Here is an 18,050-nt window from a genome sequence, read left to right on the forward strand (position 1 = left end):
AATGGAATTCTTGTGTCCACAAAGATAGTTCAGCAGGAGGCCAGAAGAATTGCTGATAAAAAAGAAGTGACAAAGTGACAAGGGAGGACACAATGAGTGCCTGAGGTTCATGAAATGGAATGAACTGAGCATGTGTCCTGAAAGCTATGAGCAGAAGATCCTTGAATTTTCATGATGAATAAAACTCGAGTTCAATAACTTGATGTAATATATTTTTCATGTCCCCAAATTAAGGTACATCTTACACAAGGGGAAATGTATGCAGAGTTAAGTGAATAAGACAAGTATAATATTCGTACACTATGCACTGACAACACCATTGTAAAAATAAAGAACTTTGAAAGCCTTCAGAACTCACAAGACGATGATAAGCATGACATTAGTTTAGGGGATCAAAAGGCATGCTGACTAAGAGGTACAGAATTAGATCTACAACAACTGGATTTTGCTTAACTATGAATATTTGTCACAAATGTTTTCTTCAGGCTTCTCCCCAAAATGATGAGAGAAAAATATTTTAACTGAAAAACATGAAACTGAATAAATTAAAATGTCAAAGCACTGTTCTGTTAGCTCATTAATACGACATCACAAAGAAGAGAATTCCATTTAAGTTACTTTATAAGATTTTAAAATATCAGTTTTCTCTAATACAAAAGCAAAATCTGAATTCAACAATTTTTTAAAACTATTGTTGAAAGAAAACATTATACTTTGTCACTTTCTATAATAGCTATTAAATATAAATTTCCTTAATGGATACTTTCTCATTAGTCACATATTTAAATATGCATCATCAAATTACTGTTACTACTTGGGCCACCCTAATTTTAGCAGAGAAACATGACATTTCATTAACAAGTTCAAATTGCTACTTTTTTGAATTTTGTCAATTTTGATTTGATCTAAATCTATTCCTTAGTTGTCAGCATTGAAAGCTGAAAGAATGAAAGCTCTCTATTGATAACCATAATCAATGTGACTATACTATAATGCAAGGATGCCTGTGGGAGGGCTCTTATGCATCACATAGATTAACAACTGCAGTCCTAGAATCCCCACAACAGCCTCAACTAAACAGGGTAACCCCAATACAGCTGGCAAACTGTCAGTACCTGGGGGCCCAGGTGGAATACCAGTGACCACTGATTCCCCCCCACTACAAAAAGCTTGGGACAGTGTCCCATGTGCCCCACAAGAGCAGAACTCTTTATTTTTTTAAGCTTATTTTTATTAACGATATTATTTGAGTTTTACACCCCCCCATCTTGCTCCCCCCCCCCCCCCCACGGAAAGCACTCTGTCAGTCTTTACTTCGTTTCCATGTTGTACCTTGATCCAAATTGGGTGTGATGAGAGAGAAATCATATCCTTAAAGAAGCAGAACTCTTAATTTCAAAAAATGAGCAAAAATGAAAAGGAGACCTGACCAGTGAAAGGTACTGTGGTAAAAGTAAAGATCAAAACACAAACTCAAAAGAGGACAACAAAGTCAAAATGCTACAAATGAAGTATCCACAAAGGGATGATTATGTATTGCTGTAATCCAAAAAGTACTCTTGGAAGAGGTCAAAAAAGGATTTTAAAAATCAAGAAAGATATAGGAAAAAATGGGAAAAGAAATGAGATCTATGCAGGAGAATAGAGCAAAAAGATTTAACATCTTAGAAGAGGAGGCGCAAAAATTAAATGGAATTGGTCAAATGGGGGGAAAAAATCTACTGAAGGTGGGGGGAAAAATTCCCTGAAGAATTGGCCAAATAGAAAAGGAGGTACAAAAATTAAGTGATGAAAATAGTTTCTTAAAAATCAGAATTGGGCAAATGGAAGCTAATGATCATGAGACCTCAAGCAACAGCCAAAATAAAAAGAATGAAAAAAAATAGAAGAAAATGTAAAATTCCTCACTGGAAAAACACCTGATCTAGAAAGTAAATCGAGAAGAGTGAATTTAAGAATTACTGGACAATCTGAAAGCCATAATAAAATAAAAAGCATTAATAGCATAATTAAAAAATTATGAAGGAATATACCCTGATATACTAGAATAAAAGGTTAAAATTATAATTAAAATAATTCACCAATAACCTCCTGAAAGAGATCCCAAAAAGGAAAACTCCAAAGAATACTACTGACAAATTGCAGAATTTTCGGGTCAAGGAGAAAATACTGCTAACAAACAGAAAGAAATAATCCAAATATCAAGAAACCATAGTCAGGATTACACAGATTTAAAGGACTTGGAAAGAAAGATAAAGGATTGGACTATAATCAAGAATCAACTATTCAGCAAAACTGAACATAATCTTTTGGGGGAAAAGATAAATATGCAGAGAAATAGGAGAATTTCATACATTCCTGATGAAAAGATCAGCTGAAATTAAAAGTAAAATTAGATCCAATTTAAAGAGAAAGAAAGCTACATCTTGCTAAAAGATACCAAACAATGAAAGTAATGTCATTACTAAACATACATGCATCAATTGTATAGTATCCAAATTCTTAGAGAATTTAAGAGAATTAAAGAAGAAATCAATAGCAAAAAAGTACTACTGAGAGACGTAAACCTTCTTCATACCTAGATAAATCTATACATAAAATAAACAAGAAGTTAAGGAGATGAATAGAATTTTAACAGTTACATGTAATTGACTTCTCAAGAAAATTGAATAGGAAAAAAAAAGAAAACTGAATAGGCATAGAAAGGAATACGCCCTGTTCTCAGTGGTACATGGCACCTACATAAGAAATGACATGCATCATGGCATAAACAACTCACAATCAATGCAGAAAGACAAATCTACTAAATGCATCTGTTTCAGATGATGGAATAAAAATTACATGTAATATAAAGGGCCAAGGAAAATAAGACCAAAAATTTACTAAAAATTAATACTAAAAACCTGGAATCTTAATCATATTATCCAAAAGAATGGGCAAACAGCAAATCATAGAAACAATAATTTCATCCAAGAAAGAAACTATGAGGCAAAATACAAAAATTTATGAGATGCAGCCTAAGTAGTTCTTAGGGGAATTCTTCCTATGTGTAAATGATCAAGTAAATAAAATGGATGAAATACAGAAAGAGAATATCAATACAACTAAAAAATATAACCTAATTAAATACCAAATTAGAAATTCTGAAAATAGAGATTAATGAATTTGAAAGAAAACTATTGAACAATATTAAGAGTTGGTGTAATAGAAAAAAAACCCCAACAACAAATAAGATAGACAAAGCTCTGTTTAATTTGATTACTAAAAAAAAAAGAAAACCAAGGAACCAGGTCCAAAAATGTAAATTTACCCTTATAAAGGGAAAACTTAAACAATAATTCAGAGCTACTTTGCTCAACTTTATGACCATAAATCTGACAATTAAGTGAAACTGATGCATATTTACAAAAATATCAATTGTCCAGATTAAAAGAAGTGGAAATATAGTTATAAATCTGAAGTCATGCAAAACATTTCCATACCAGTCATGTTTTGAAAGAAAACATAAACAGTCCCCTCCAAAAAAAAAAAAAAGGAACCTCAAGAAAAATGAATTTTTTTAAAAGTATGCTTCAATCTGTATTCTGAAAACTATCAATCCTTTCTCTGGGATTGGAAAGCATTCTTCAACAAAAGGCCTTCAGACTTTATTTTGGTCATTGTATTCTGAGAAAACTAAGTTATTTGCAGCTGATCATTACCCTTGCTATTACTTTTTACACAGCACGTTTCACTTTGCATCAGCTCATTTAAATCTTTCCAGATATTTTTAACAGCATCCTGATAATCATTTTTTAATAAGAGAAAAGTATTTCATCATAATCATACACCATTTTTTCATCCTTCCCCCAATAACTGGGCACCCCCTCAATTTTTCAATCCCTTGCCACCAGAAAACAATTGCTGAAAATATACTTGTACGTTTTTTCTTATTTTTCTTTCATCTCTTTTGGGATTCAGACCTAGTAGTGACACCGCTAAATCAAAGGGCTTGCATGGTTTTATAGCCCTTAAGACATAGTTCCAAATTGCTCTACTCCACCAATAGCACATTAATGTGTCACTTTCCCCTAATCTCCAACATCGGTAATTTTACTTTTCTGTCCCATTAGACAATTCAAATAAGTCTAAGTACCCTCAGATTTGTTTTTGTTTACATTTCTCCAATCGACAGTAAGAACATTTTTAAATATGGCTTTAGATAGCAACAATAATCTCATCTGGAAACTCTTAATATTCTTTGATCATTCACCGATTGAAAAGTAGTTCTAACTTTATTTTTTGCCGGGCATTGGGTTTAAGTGACTTGCCTAAGGTCATATAGCTAAGTATTACGTATTTGAGGTCACATTTGAACTCAGGTCTTCCTGACTCCAGGGCCAATACTCTGTCCACTGTACCACCTAGCTACAACTGGCTATTATTTTTATAAACTTGACTCAATTCTCACAAATATAGTGCTGATAACTAAACCAGGAAGAGCCAAAAGACTAAGAAAATTATAGGCTAATTTCCCATATCAATATTGATGCAAAAAGACAATAGCAATTTATCACCAGCACACAATACTATGATCCGGTGGGATGTGTACCAGGAATAAAGGGCTGGTACAATCATTGAAACATTTATCAGCATGTCTGATCATATCACTAATAAAATCAACAGAAATCATATGATTATCTCAATACATGCTGATTAAGCTTGACAAAATATAGAACCCATTTCTTTTTTTTAAAGCAATATGTAAGTGTTCCCACCTTTATTTTGATGTACACTTGCTCATTTGATTTTCAAAGTCTTTTTTGAACTCTGTCATAGCCTGAGCCCAATTTCTATTTTTCTTGGAGTCTTTAGATGCAGGAGCTTGTGCTTCCCCATCTTCAGACTGAGTATATTGATCCTTCTTTGGTTCATAGCTAATGTATTTCTCAATGGTGTTTCTCTTGTTTCTCTGCTTGCTCATTTTCCCAAGCTAAGCCTGTTTTGGGGGTGCTTCCTGAGCTTTTGGGACACTCCCAAAGGAGTCTCAGTGTGTGAGGCTCTGTCCTCTCTCCTGGTCTGTGAATGACCATATGCAGCCCCCTCTGCCACAGGGCTGAGGTGGGGGGGCCCTGCTGTTCTATGGGGGTGCCTAGACTGGGATCAGGATCTGAATGTGGTCAGAGCCCCAGAGTCCTGTCTGCAGTCTCTCTCTTCACTCCCCTCCCTAGGTTCTATGGCTCATGCCCTGGAGGCTCCTGCTTACTGGCTCCCCCTGCTTCTGTTTCCTGGATCTGGAATGCAGTGGCCAAGCTGCTCGCTGTGTGCCCTGAGGGCTGGGCTTCACATGCTCACTCTGGCAGAGGTCCCCCGCTGTTCCTCCACTTTGTGCCTGGTGCTCCCTGGGGCACAGGTCAGGAAACTCCAGCACTGATATGAGCTGGGCTATCAGTGCCCTGGGACTGCCTCCGGGAGGCTGAAGTTCTTTGGCTCTGGTGGGCCACTCCTCTGGCAGGCCGCCCCTCTAACCCCGGGGAGCAGAGCCTTTCTGCTCTTTTCCAGGTTACCTTGAGTAGGAGAACTACCTCATTGGGTCCCTCTGTGGGTTCCTTAGTCCTTAGTTTCAAAGATTTATGAGAGAGCACCTAAGACATGATCCACTCTTGTCATCATCTTGGCTCTGCCCCCCCCCCATTTCTATTAAAAAAAAACCCCAGAAAGCATAGGAATAAACGGAGTTTTCCTTAAAATGATCAGCAGTATCTATCTATCAGCTAACATTACATATATATGGGGATAAGATAGATGCTTTCCCAATAAGATAAGGAGTGAATCAAAGATTCCTGTTATCACTATTATTCAACATTATATTAAATTTTTAATATTAGCTTTAGCTATTAGCTTAATTTTAATATTAACTTAATATTAGCTTTAGCAATAGAAGATAAATCTGAGAAAAAATTAACTCTTTGCAGATCAAATGATGATATATTTAGAGAATCCATTAAGAAATCTGAAACAATGAATTTTAGCAAAGTTGAAGGATCAAAAATAAATCCATAAAATCATCAGTATCTCTATATATTGTCAACAAAGTCCAGCAATGAGAGAAATTCCATTTAAAATAACTATAGACATTATAAAATATCTGAGTCTACTGGCCAAGACAAGCTCAGGAATTATACAAACACAATTATAAAATACTTTTCACAGAAATAAAGTCAAATCCAAACTGGAAAAATATCAAATGTTCATTGGAAGACCAAGCTAATATAATAAATATGAGAAATCTACCTAAATTAATTTATTCAGTGGCATAAAAAAAATCAAATTAACAAAAAATATCACTTTGTAGTTGGAATATCAAGGGAAATAATAAAAAATAAAAAGGAAGATGGTCTAGTCATAAAAGATCAAAAAATATATTTAAAGTGGCAATCTTCCATACTTTTTAATCCTGGCTTTAAGATAAAGAGTAGAGGATCAGTGGAATAGGCTAGGTACAAAAGACATTAAAATAAATGACTAATAATCTATGTTTGATAAATCCAAAGATCTCAGCTTCTGGGAAATGATCTTACTGACTAAAACTGAAAAATACTATGGTATAAACTGGGCACAGACATGTCATATCATATACTAAGATAAGACAGAAATGGGTAAAGGATTTAAACATAAAGGGTGATTTCAATAAACAAATTAGGAGAGGAAAGAATACTTTACCTGTTACATCTAAGGAGAAGGGAATAATTTATAACCAAACAAGAGATAAAGAACATTATTAAATGCAAAATGTCTAATATTAATGGTATCAAGGGGCGGCTAGGTGGCGCAGTGGATAAAGCACTGGCCCTGGAGTCAGGAGTACACCTGGGTTCAAATCCTGTCTCAGACACTTAATAATTACCTAGCTGTGTGGCCTTGGGCAAGCCACTTAACCCCATTTGCCTTGCAAAAAAAAAAAAAAAAAAAAAAAAAAAGAGTAATATTAATGGTATCAAACTTAAAAGGAAAACCAATGCAACCAAAACCAATGCAACCAATCTTAGAAGGAAATGAGAAAGCTGGGAAATATTTTTTACAGCCAGTGTTCCTCACAAAGATCTCAGTTTCCAAAAAAATAGAAAACTGAGTCAAATAAGTCTTGCCTCAAGTGAAAAATGGTCAAAGGATATGAACAAGCAATTTTCAGAGGAAGAAATGAAAGCTATCAAGTCACATTAAAAAATGCTCTAACTTACTGTAAGAGAATTGCAAATTAAAACTCAAGAGATATCACCTGGCACATATCAGATTTGCTGATTATGACAGAAAATCTTTTGGGGAAGATTTGGGAAAATCAAGACACTAATGTACTGTTGGCAGAGTTACGAACTGGAATCAATTTGAAATTATGCAATAACTTAAGGGCTATAAAACTATGCACACTCTTTGATCCAGCAATACCACTATTAGACTTACATCCCTCCCCCCACCCCAAAATCATAAAAAATGAGAAAAAGGTCATTCACTTTCACAAAATTATTCATAGCAGTTCTTTTTGTGGTAGCAAAGAATTACAAATTAAGGAGATTTCCATCAATTGGAAAATGGCTGAACAAGTTGTACTATATGAATTTAATGGGACACTGATGATGAAGATGTTTGTTGTTTGTTCTCGAAGAAAACCACAACATCAGGGAGGGGATGTCATGGCAAACACATTTGCTGTGCTAAGTCATAGCTTCACTTTCTCCTCCAAAATCATCTGGGTCCAGTGGCCAGACAATGAATCAGGATGACTAGAGATGGCCTTGAATGTGAGGCAATAAGGATTAAGTGACTTGCCCAGGGTCACATATAGCTAGTAAGTAGCAAGAGTCTGAGGTTGGATTCAAACTCCCAGCCTTCTGATTTCAAGGCCAGTGCTCTATTCACTATACCACCTAGCTGCCCAATGGTACACTATATTATGCTATAAAAAGGACGAGCAGGAAGATTTCAGAAAAACCTGGAAAGACTTTGATGAACTGATGCTGAGTGAACTAAGCAGAACCAGTAGAACATTGTTATGAGTAATAGCAAAAGTAAAAGCAATGATCAACTAAGAAAGACTTAGTTCTACTCAGTGATACAGCTTCATAGTTCAAGCCCCCCAAAAATAACAAAAGACTCATGACAGAAAATACCATCTACATCTAGAGAAAGAACTATGAAGTCTGAACAGAGATCACTTTTTTGGTTGTTGTTTTTCCCTTTTCTTCTAATTCTTCTTTCACAGTATGCTTCAGATAGTTGAAATGGAAAGGTTAATAATATGCCACCATCTACTTTTACTTTGATTACTTTCCAGATCTTTAAAATAATATTGTGTTTGGCTTTCTTTGAAATTCATTTGACACTGCACTAATTAAAAAAAACTTTATACAGGAATGTGCATATTATCAAATACTTAACTTTGTAATGGCAAATGTATTATATTACATACTATTATAAAAGCAGTTTTACCTTTAATAAAAAAAAAATTTGTAGCTATGTGATTAATTCTTAAAGAACATAGATTTAAAAGCCTGAAACTAACTTAATGCAATGGTTTTAAAGTTAGAATTTTAAACGTAAAAAGGATGAACCTGTGGCCATTTGTCTGAAATACCACCACTCTTCCCTAGCAAAGTGGAAGAGTATGGAAACAATCTGGTTGGAATGGTGCTGTTTATGCCAAAATAAGAATGACAAGTTTGTACTGCATTACCAGTAACAGAAAGGAGAACTTGACAATGTCAATATATAAAAACTAATGTTGCTTATTTTTAAAATGTAATTTTATGTTTTATTAATTTCTTTAATTATTAAACATGCTCTTTAATATTTCCATAATCAACCAATAATCATTTAATCAGTGTACTATGTTCTCAGCACTGTGCTAAACACTGACCTTTTAAAAAAAACTTCCTGGGTACACAAACCTATGCTACCTAGGAAAAAAAAAAAAGAAAATAATGTTTTTATAAAAGAGGCAGCAAACACAAGCATACCTTTTCTTTTTCCAGTTTAAGTCTCTCTTTCTCTTCTTTTTTCTTCATTCTTTCTTCTTCAACAATTTTTTTTAATTCTTCCTTCTTTTTTTCTTTATATTCTTTTTCTTTTTTCTTGGCTTCTATGGCATTGGACTTTTCTTTCTTTAATTTTGTCTTTTCGAAAGCTGGAAAGGGATCAAAATTTGAAGGTTTATATGTGGGCAAAATTAACATTTGATGTAAATAACATTTTTCAAATTCCTTGGCATTCAACTTGTTTGATTCCAATCTATCTTTCTAGCTTTTTATTCTCTTATGCTTATACTTCTGAAACCACTTAGAATTCTGTCTGAAAACTTATGACACTTATACCTTGTTTTCTTCAAAGCATAGCCCAGGGGGCTACATTCCACATGGGTTTTTTTTTCTCCTGGCACCATAATAAATAGGATACTCTTCCTCTTGAAGTTATTTTTACTTTGGACTTAATTACACTAGCAAATAAACTGAATATCCACTACAACCCTCAATATACTCTGTTATCCATATCATCTGGCACAGTACACATATTAAGTTCTCTGGTGAATTGAAAACTTATACTCTAAATTAAACAAATAAGTCCTGTATGTTCTGGACATTTGTTCCCAATAAATAAGGCCCTCTTCTCTCCCCTAAATGCTAATTTTTTTAAGGTTTTTTTTTTTTTTGGCAAGGCAATGAGGTTAAGTGGCTTGTCCAAGGGCACACAGCTAGGTGATTATTAAGTGTCTGAGGCCAGATTTGAACTCAGGTACTCCTGACTTCAGGGCTGGTGCTCTATCCGCTGCGCCACGTAGCCACCCCCTAAATGCTAATATTAAAAAATTCTAACCTATCTTTAAAGGCTGAGCTCAACTGGCATCTCATTTGTAACTCTTCACTACCCTCACAACCAAAAATTATCTTTCCTAACTCTGAACTCTCATAGTACCCTGGTATCTTTTTTGTATATTTAATTTTGGATTATAGCTGTTTCTGCACACAAGCTTCTCACCCTTGCTGGAAAATAAATTCAATACTACTAGAGGATGAATCTTCCTCCTTAATACATCTTCCCAATATAGCACCTTGAATGGAACACCCATTCAATAAGTGTTCTTTAATTAATACTGTTAAACCATAGAATAATCCCTAACAAAAAATAATCAAGGGTCATATTCAAAATTTCATCAGCCTGGAAAAAGCAAAATAGTACTAGAAAAATGATGAACTAGAGTCAGGAGACTTGGCTTATCTAATTGTTAGTTATGTGGTCAAAAATAAATCACCTAACTTTTATGCCAAAATTTCCTTAATTGAAAAATGAAGAAAGCTACATAGCAACAATGTTGTAGGGATCAAATTATCTCTAAGCAGATGACTCCCAAGAAACACATACATGCATATATACATTATTATTATCCTGCTAAGATCTAGTTCTCAACACCAACTAATAGAAATTTTCAACTGAATGTTCTTAAGAGCTTAAAATTAACATATATAAAAAAGAACTTATCTTTTCCTTAAAACTCTACTCTTTCAGAACTATTTGTTGTAGATATCATACTTTCATAATTTTTCAGTCATCAATTGGCAACTCTTAATAATTCTCTGTGCACACCTCTCAAATTCATTCCTCTTCCTTTTGGATGTCCAAAAAAAGAACTACACCTAAATTTTCCCCATTTCTCATTCTCCCATGCCCTTAAGGCTTGCAAGCTACCTAGAAGTCATTCTGTATTCCTCACTATTTCATCCCTGCCAACCACCGAACTAATATCTACTAATATTTTGCCAATGCCTAATGACAATTTCATATTTGCAGCATCACCCTTTCTCTCCTCTGACACTATCTATACTATGGTACAGATCAAGAATGGGGAACCTTTTTTCTCAAGGGCCAATGGATACTTACAACATCATTCACAGGCCATACAAAATTATTATTATTAATTATTATTATTATAGGTTTGACCATATTCCACCCCCCAGCCCTCAAATTAAAATTCAGTGTCTCCTTATGTTCTGGCAATACCTCATACATAGAAGTGTCCCTTCTTAACTTTACCTATAATGGTGTCTCCTAAGTCTCAACTAAAATCTAATCTTTTACAAGAAACCTTTGCCAATCAGTAGTATTAAGATAATAGTGTCTTCTCTCTTTTAATCATTTCCTGTTTATCCTGTAACATCTTTTTTTAGATTAAGATCATTTTAGCAGGAAAAAGCTGAACTTTACCTAGAGATGCCAATTCTTCTTTTTGTTTGCAAAGTCTCTCTCTTTCCTTTGTAGCTTTATTCTCATTTCCTTGAACAGTCTGCTTACCAGCAACTCCATCCTCCTAAAAAATAAATAATAAACTATAAAATAATTGGAAACAAAATAAGTGCTCACTACTTGGGAAAGACCTAGACAAGTTGGCATATTAATACAATGGAATATTCTTGCACCATGAGAAAGGAAGAATATGTGGATCTCAGTGAAACACAGGAAAAACTTATACAAAACCTCCTATAGGACCAGGAAAAAAATTAAACAATGGCAATAATAATGTTAATTGGAAAAAGAATTTGAATACTATTTAAGTATAATGATCAGCCTGATTGGGGAGAGAAGCTAAGAAAATTAATCTCCATCCTTTATTTTTAATTTGATACAATTAATATTAAACATTTTGCATTTAATAATGTGGGAGGAGGGGAATGGAATAATAGGGAACATAGTGCTATTGGTGTAGAATATTGCATATGCCATTAGATATAGTTAATTTGCTTAGATGAACTAATATGTTACTAAACTAATTTTTACAAAACCTTTGTGACAAGGAAAAGCCATAGGTAGAGGAAAAGATATATTTGGATATGAATATTACATCACAAACAAAAGGGATGAAATAAAACTAATCTGACTAAAAGCTAGGAAATAAAGAGTATAATTTGAAAACTTGAGTTTCATTTCATGTTCATTACAGTTAAAAGAACAAGAAAACTACCTTCTATGGCAATGAATTTGTTACTTTTAATAAATCTAACCATGAAATGAAATAAAATGATTCGTCTTATAAAAAGGGGTCAAAACTATTAATATCTTTACAAGTTGGAAAGTGTGAAAGTATGAAAGAGGAAAATCTGCTAAACTAGCATTTCCATAATTTCAAATTAACTATCCCTATGATGCATACATGTATGCAAATGGACATATCTATATACCTGTGTATTAAATATACATATAATATGGAAAGATAATTTCAATTGTGCTAGCTTGAAGTAATACAAAGAAAAAGTAAAGGAAGACCATCAAATGGTGAAAGGCCCCAAATTCTGAACTCATATTTTAGAAGTCTATTGTTTTCTGTAGAGTGCTGAAAAAGAAGACACCGAAGTCAGTGAAGGACCATGAAGTCACATTCTCTAAGGATAAATTATGTATCTATATATACATAAATGCATGTATCTATATCTAAGAGAAGTCAGAAGGCCATCTTAATTGTCCTCTAGTATTTAAACAGATATCAATCTTGTCCAGGGTGGCCTTAATGGGACAAACAGGAAAACAAGTAAATTCCCAACTATGAAAGTTAGAACAAACTGAACAGACTGCTCAGAAAAATGGGTTCTTCATCATTTGAGGTCTTTAAGTTGGATAACTGTCTATATAATAATATTATAGAGAGGATTCTTATTCACATAAAGATTGGACAAGATGTAAATGATGACACTCTTCTTTCAACCTCTTGAGTTTGTCTGAGTTAATAATATTTGCTCCACTCCACTTTTTTTCTTTATCTAATTTAAATATTTGTTTTTTCAATTACATGTAATGGTAGTTTTTAACCAATCTTTTTTGTGAAGTTTTGAATTTTACAATTTTTCTCCCTCCCTCCCCTCTCCCTGACAGAAAGCAATCTGATATAACTCTATATAACCATGCTAAACATTGATCTGATATTGAACATGCTATGAGAATCGGATCCAAATAGAACAATACCTTAGAAAGAGAAAAGTTAAACATAATATACAAGAAAACTTTTAAAAATTGAAGATAATAAGCTTCAGAGTAAATCATATTCTTATAAATTTGACAGTTCTCTATATATGATATGAGGTCTTTGTCCAATAAACTGTCTATTGAAGTTTTCCCTAATTTTTTGTTTTCCTTGGTTATGTTGGTTTTATTTGTCTATCTTTTTAATTTAAAGTAATTAAAATTACTGACTTTATATCTCAATTTCTTATTTATTCATAATTTTTACTCCTATCAATAAGTCTGATAGGTAATGTTCCATGTTCCTTAATTTTCTTTCATTTCCCTTTATATTGAAGTCATATATCCATTTTGATTTTAAATTGGTAAACACTGTAAGATACTGGTCTATACCCAATTTCTGCCAGACTGCTTTCCAGCTTTCCCCACAGTTTTTACCAAATAGTGAATACTTATCCCAAAAACTTACATCTTTATATTATAGGCTATTATAATCACTTATTACTGTATACTGTATTTCTCCTGCTACATTGAGCTACCTTTCTGTTTCTTAGACAGTACCAGATAGTTTTGATAATTACTGCCTTGGAATAATCCTTTGCTTTTTCCTCATCAATCCCTTTAATATACTTGACCTTTTGTTCTTCCAAATGAATTAATTTTTCTACTCCAACAAAATAATTTTCTTGGTATTTTAATAGGAATGGCTATTTTGTTACTGAGTTATTATTAAGTTAATAGTGTTCCTTATGTTAAACCATGCCTGCATTCTTGGTATAAATTCCACTTGGTCACAATGTATAATCTTTGTGATATACTGTTGTAGTACCCCACTCCACTTTTGAAGTTAGCCTGAATCTCTCTTGTGATATGTTGAGGAGACAGATAAAGAAAATTATCATTTTATAAAAAGCTCAAAAAAATTGAAACTCATTCAAAATTCATTCATCATATATCATTAGGTAAGATTTTTAGAAAGATGTAATACAAAATAGAATTCATTTAAATATCTTGTCAGAAAAGCCCTGGTGGGGGTAACACCGAAAAAAAAAAAAGGTAAGTTACTAGAGGAATTGAAGAATAGAGAGATTAAGGATTTTATCTTCAGTTTTCCAGATTGTTCAAGACATCTACTTCCATTTAGTAAACATTATATAGCACAGAAACTGAAAGCATCTAAACAAGAATCCTAAAATTCCTTCCTAACTTCCCTTAACTCTTTACCCATTCACACTTAATTCGGAAGTCATAATGACAACCTGTATTCATATCACAATTAGTAGAAATGAAAACAAATAACAGAAGTAAGGGACAAAGGGGGAAATGGAAAAGGTAGTAGAGAGTTGGGAAACAAAGAGTTGGCAATAATTCTACTACTTTTCTTCAATCTTCACTGTATTTTGTTCCTAGCAATGACATTTAAATATAAACTGACCTCAATATCTGGATTATTATCAGCCTTTCTGAACCAAGGGGAATAATGAAGTCACCAAAATTTTTAAGGGATTAGGGGGAGTGGAAACACAGAAAAGGAAGAAGTAGAGAAATACAAAGTCTCTGCTTCTCCTGTCTTTCCTTCCTTCCTTAAGAATTCCTGTTAGCCTAAAGAATTTTAAACATATCCTTCTGATAATTCTATCTTCTTTATGAACAAAATCAATTTTAAAATCTTGGACACTTGCAACAAGAAAAACTTTTAAGGGAGTTTATATAATTATAGAACTAAAAGAGTAAGAGATGGTAGGAATTAACAAACTTAACCCCAACATTTTAAATATAAAATAATTAGGTCTAGGGATTGTCCCTGGACACTTACTAGTTGTATGACCTAGGACAAGTTCAACTTCTATAGGACTCAGGTTTTTTCCTCAAATAACAATCATCATCATCATCATCATCATCATCATCATATAAGTACGTTACAGAATTGTCAAATATGATCCTAATAACAACTCTGGGCGATGACATTATTATTCTTTATTTTAGAGAAAACTGAGGCCCAGAGAGGTTAAATGGCTTACCTAAGATGACAGAAATAAAAGAATTCTTATTTGAAGCCTGGTCTTATGACTACAATTAGTACTGCACCAAAAATATTCTAATCTGATCTCTTCATTTGAAATATTGACTGCAGTTGGTTTTTATTTAATCTTCATTCATAGTATATGCTTAAATACTTGATACCTAATAAAGCTTGCTGACATTTATGTGAGAGTCATTTTCATGTAGTATCATATGTTATGATTTAGGGAAGGCCTATTAAAGATATTAATAATTTTAAATTTCAATTACATTCAGAAGGTATAGGGAAGAGTGAGGAAATAATTTTTTATAAAAATTTAAATGAAACATTTCTACTTTGTCCGCTACTTACGTGACTTATAGATATTCGTTTGGGTGGCCTCCCTCTTCGTCTACTTGCAGGGCTAAAGACAAATGTGGGTGGATCATCGGGGAAGAAGTGGGAAAAATGCTGTTCTGTTATTTTATATTTTGTAAGAGATGATGCCTATGCAAGAGGAAAAAGAAAAATGTGTTAATTTGTATTAAAGCAGGACACTATTTTCTGAAACCACTGAAGTAGTCTGCTATTTTACCTGTACATACACTTAAATACAAACAATACCAAATGATCATGATAATGTCTCATCAGCGTCCTTCGTGTTTTTAACATCAAATAAAATGATCGAAATAGGATTTGTAATAGTGTAATGGTCAAAATTTCACAACGGGATAATAACATCTTCTGAAATTATATTTTGGGAAAAATTTAAAATTTCTTCAAATTTAATTTGATAATCTTGAAGCCCTTCAAAGCACTGGCAGACCATTCCTATCTTTTCTGTAATTATATCATAATACCTCATCCACATATGAAATGTCAAACTGTAGCTGTCTCATATACCTTTATAGTGATTTTTCTTCCATCGATTTATCTTGCCTACTCTTGAAATTTCATTCAAATTCCCTGATTCTTCCCAATCAATTAACATCAGGGTGGCTAGGTGGCACAGTGGATAAAGCCCTGGAGTCAGGAGTACCTGAGTTCAAATCCAGCCTCAGACACTTAATAATTACCTAGCTGTGGGGCCTTGGGCAAGCCACTTAACCCCATTGCCTTGCAAAAACTAAAAAAGCCAATCAATTAATGTCCAAGTACTAAGTTAAAAAAAAAAGTGAAAAATTAAAGTGCCATTAGGTATGGTTTACTGGGGGCGGGGGGAGATGCATAACATTAAATGTAAAATAAATAAAACTCAAATGAAAGAGGAAAAGTCATTAGCAGCCAGATGGGAATAAGGAAAGCCTCATGTAGGGAACTGGTATGTAAAATGAAGGGAAGTTAAGAGTTTTAAGAGGTAAAAGTGAAAAAAATCCATATTCTAGGGATATTGTTCATAAACCTAAAACGGTGGTTAGTTAGTTTTTATCTTTTGCTATCAAAGATGATCAAAATGACATCAATATGTTAGAGTTAAGTTAAAGTGTGTCCAACTATGACTGATCAGACTTGGAATGTTCTACCACAGGCTGGGCACAAATAGTCCACGGATACTCCCAAAAGTCACATTTCCTCTGAGCTGCTTCAATTTAGTCCTGCTCATAGGATGCAGCACCCTCTCTGATAAGGGCAAGCCATGTTAAGTGGTCCTGCACCAGTGTCTCCCATCGGTACAATCAATTCCAAAATTCTTAAGAGATAGCTTTAGGGTGTCCCTGTATCATTTCTTTTGACCCTACCTACTGTGAAGCACTTGCCCTGAGTGAATTCTCCATAAAATAATCTTTTTATAGCAATCTTATGCCTGGCATTCTGACAACATGACCACTGCAGTTGCTCTCTGTAATTAATGCTTGAATGCTTAGCAGTTTAGCTCAAGAAAAGACTTCAGTCCTAGTCTGGTATCATCTGTCAGATGTCATCAGAATGTTCCTGAAACAATCAGTTTCCTGGCTAGGTGGTAGTACACTAACCAGGTTTCACAGACACAGCAATGAAGTCAGCACAATGGCTCTTTGTAAACCTTTTTCTTCCTCTCTCACACTTTCTTCTGGAGCCTCCTAAATACTGACTTAGCTCTTGCAATGAGAGTGTCCTTCTCATTATCAATATGGACCCCTCCTCGGAAAGTATTATCAAGGTATGAATTTATGCACAGAAATCAAAACTTCTCCATTTGCTGTAATCAGTGGTTCCACATATGGGATGATGTGGTGCTAGCTGATACAGCACATGTGTTTGCTTGGTGTGATTAGACCAATATTAGCACAAGCAGCAGAGAATCAATCTATATTTTGTTGCATCTCAGCTTTAGAAGTTGCATTGAGTGCATAATCAATCTTGATGCCAGATTCATCCTCAGTGAAGGTGTTGGATAACATGCTGAGAACATGCTAAAAAGGATGGGAGCAAGGACACAGACTTTGTTCACTCCATTGATGACCATGAAATGTTTTCTTATATTTTGTTTTCCAATTATATACAATGGTACTTCTACCTATCTTTTTTTGGTAAGGTTTTGAATTTTACAGTTTCCCCCCCAACCTCCCCACAGAAGGCAGTCTGATAGTCTTTACATTGTTTCCATGCTATACATTGATCAAAATTGAATGGTTGAGGAAAAAAAATCATATCCTTGAGAAAAAAAATAGAGATAACAAAATTACAAAGTACTTAAGACTTTTCTTTTTAAATTGAAGGAATTAGTCTTTGGTCTTTGTTTAAACTCCATAGTTCTTTCTCTGGATACATACAGATGGTATTCTCCACTGCAGATACCCTAAAATCGTCCAATTATTGCACTGATGAAATGAATGTGATGACCAGGAAATCTTGAGAGCATCATCCACTATTCAGAGCTCAGGCAAGCATGTCATCATCAAATTGATGTACAATACTGACTTCTTTGGGCAGCCAAATTTTGACATAATTTTCCATAAGCCTTCACGACTAATCGTAATAAAGGTCTGTCAGATCTACAAATATTGTATACAGACCTCTGTCCTATTCTATTCAGCAGTTTTCCTGGAGTTGTCAAGCAGCCAAATCCTTACCAGCTATTTCTTGACCA

General features: G+C 33.8%; 1 protein-coding gene across 9 annotated transcripts in view; it reads right to left on the reverse strand.

The window, feature by feature from the left end:
* BAZ1A (bromodomain adjacent to zinc finger domain 1A) overlaps window positions 1–18,050 on the reverse strand; it is a 128,337-nt gene that overhangs the window by 46,910 nt on the left and 63,377 nt on the right. For all 9 annotated transcript variants that reach the window (XM_074213357.1, XM_074213363.1, XM_074213361.1 and 6 more), the window contains 3 exons: window positions 15,353–15,487; window positions 11,233–11,335; window positions 8,994–9,160 (listed from right to left, as the gene is read on the reverse strand). In XM_074213357.1, coding sequence (XP_074069458.1) covers window positions 8,994–9,160; window positions 11,233–11,335; window positions 15,353–15,487 — 405 coding nt within the window. The remainder of the gene's footprint in view (window positions 1–8,993; window positions 9,161–11,232; window positions 11,336–15,352; window positions 15,488–18,050) is intronic.

Source organism: Macrotis lagotis, chromosome 1, assembly GCF_037893015.1.
Source record: "Macrotis lagotis isolate mMagLag1 chromosome 1, bilby.v1.9.chrom.fasta, whole genome shotgun sequence".
NCBI classification, from domain to species: Eukaryota; Metazoa; Chordata; class Mammalia; order Peramelemorphia; family Peramelidae; genus Macrotis; species Macrotis lagotis.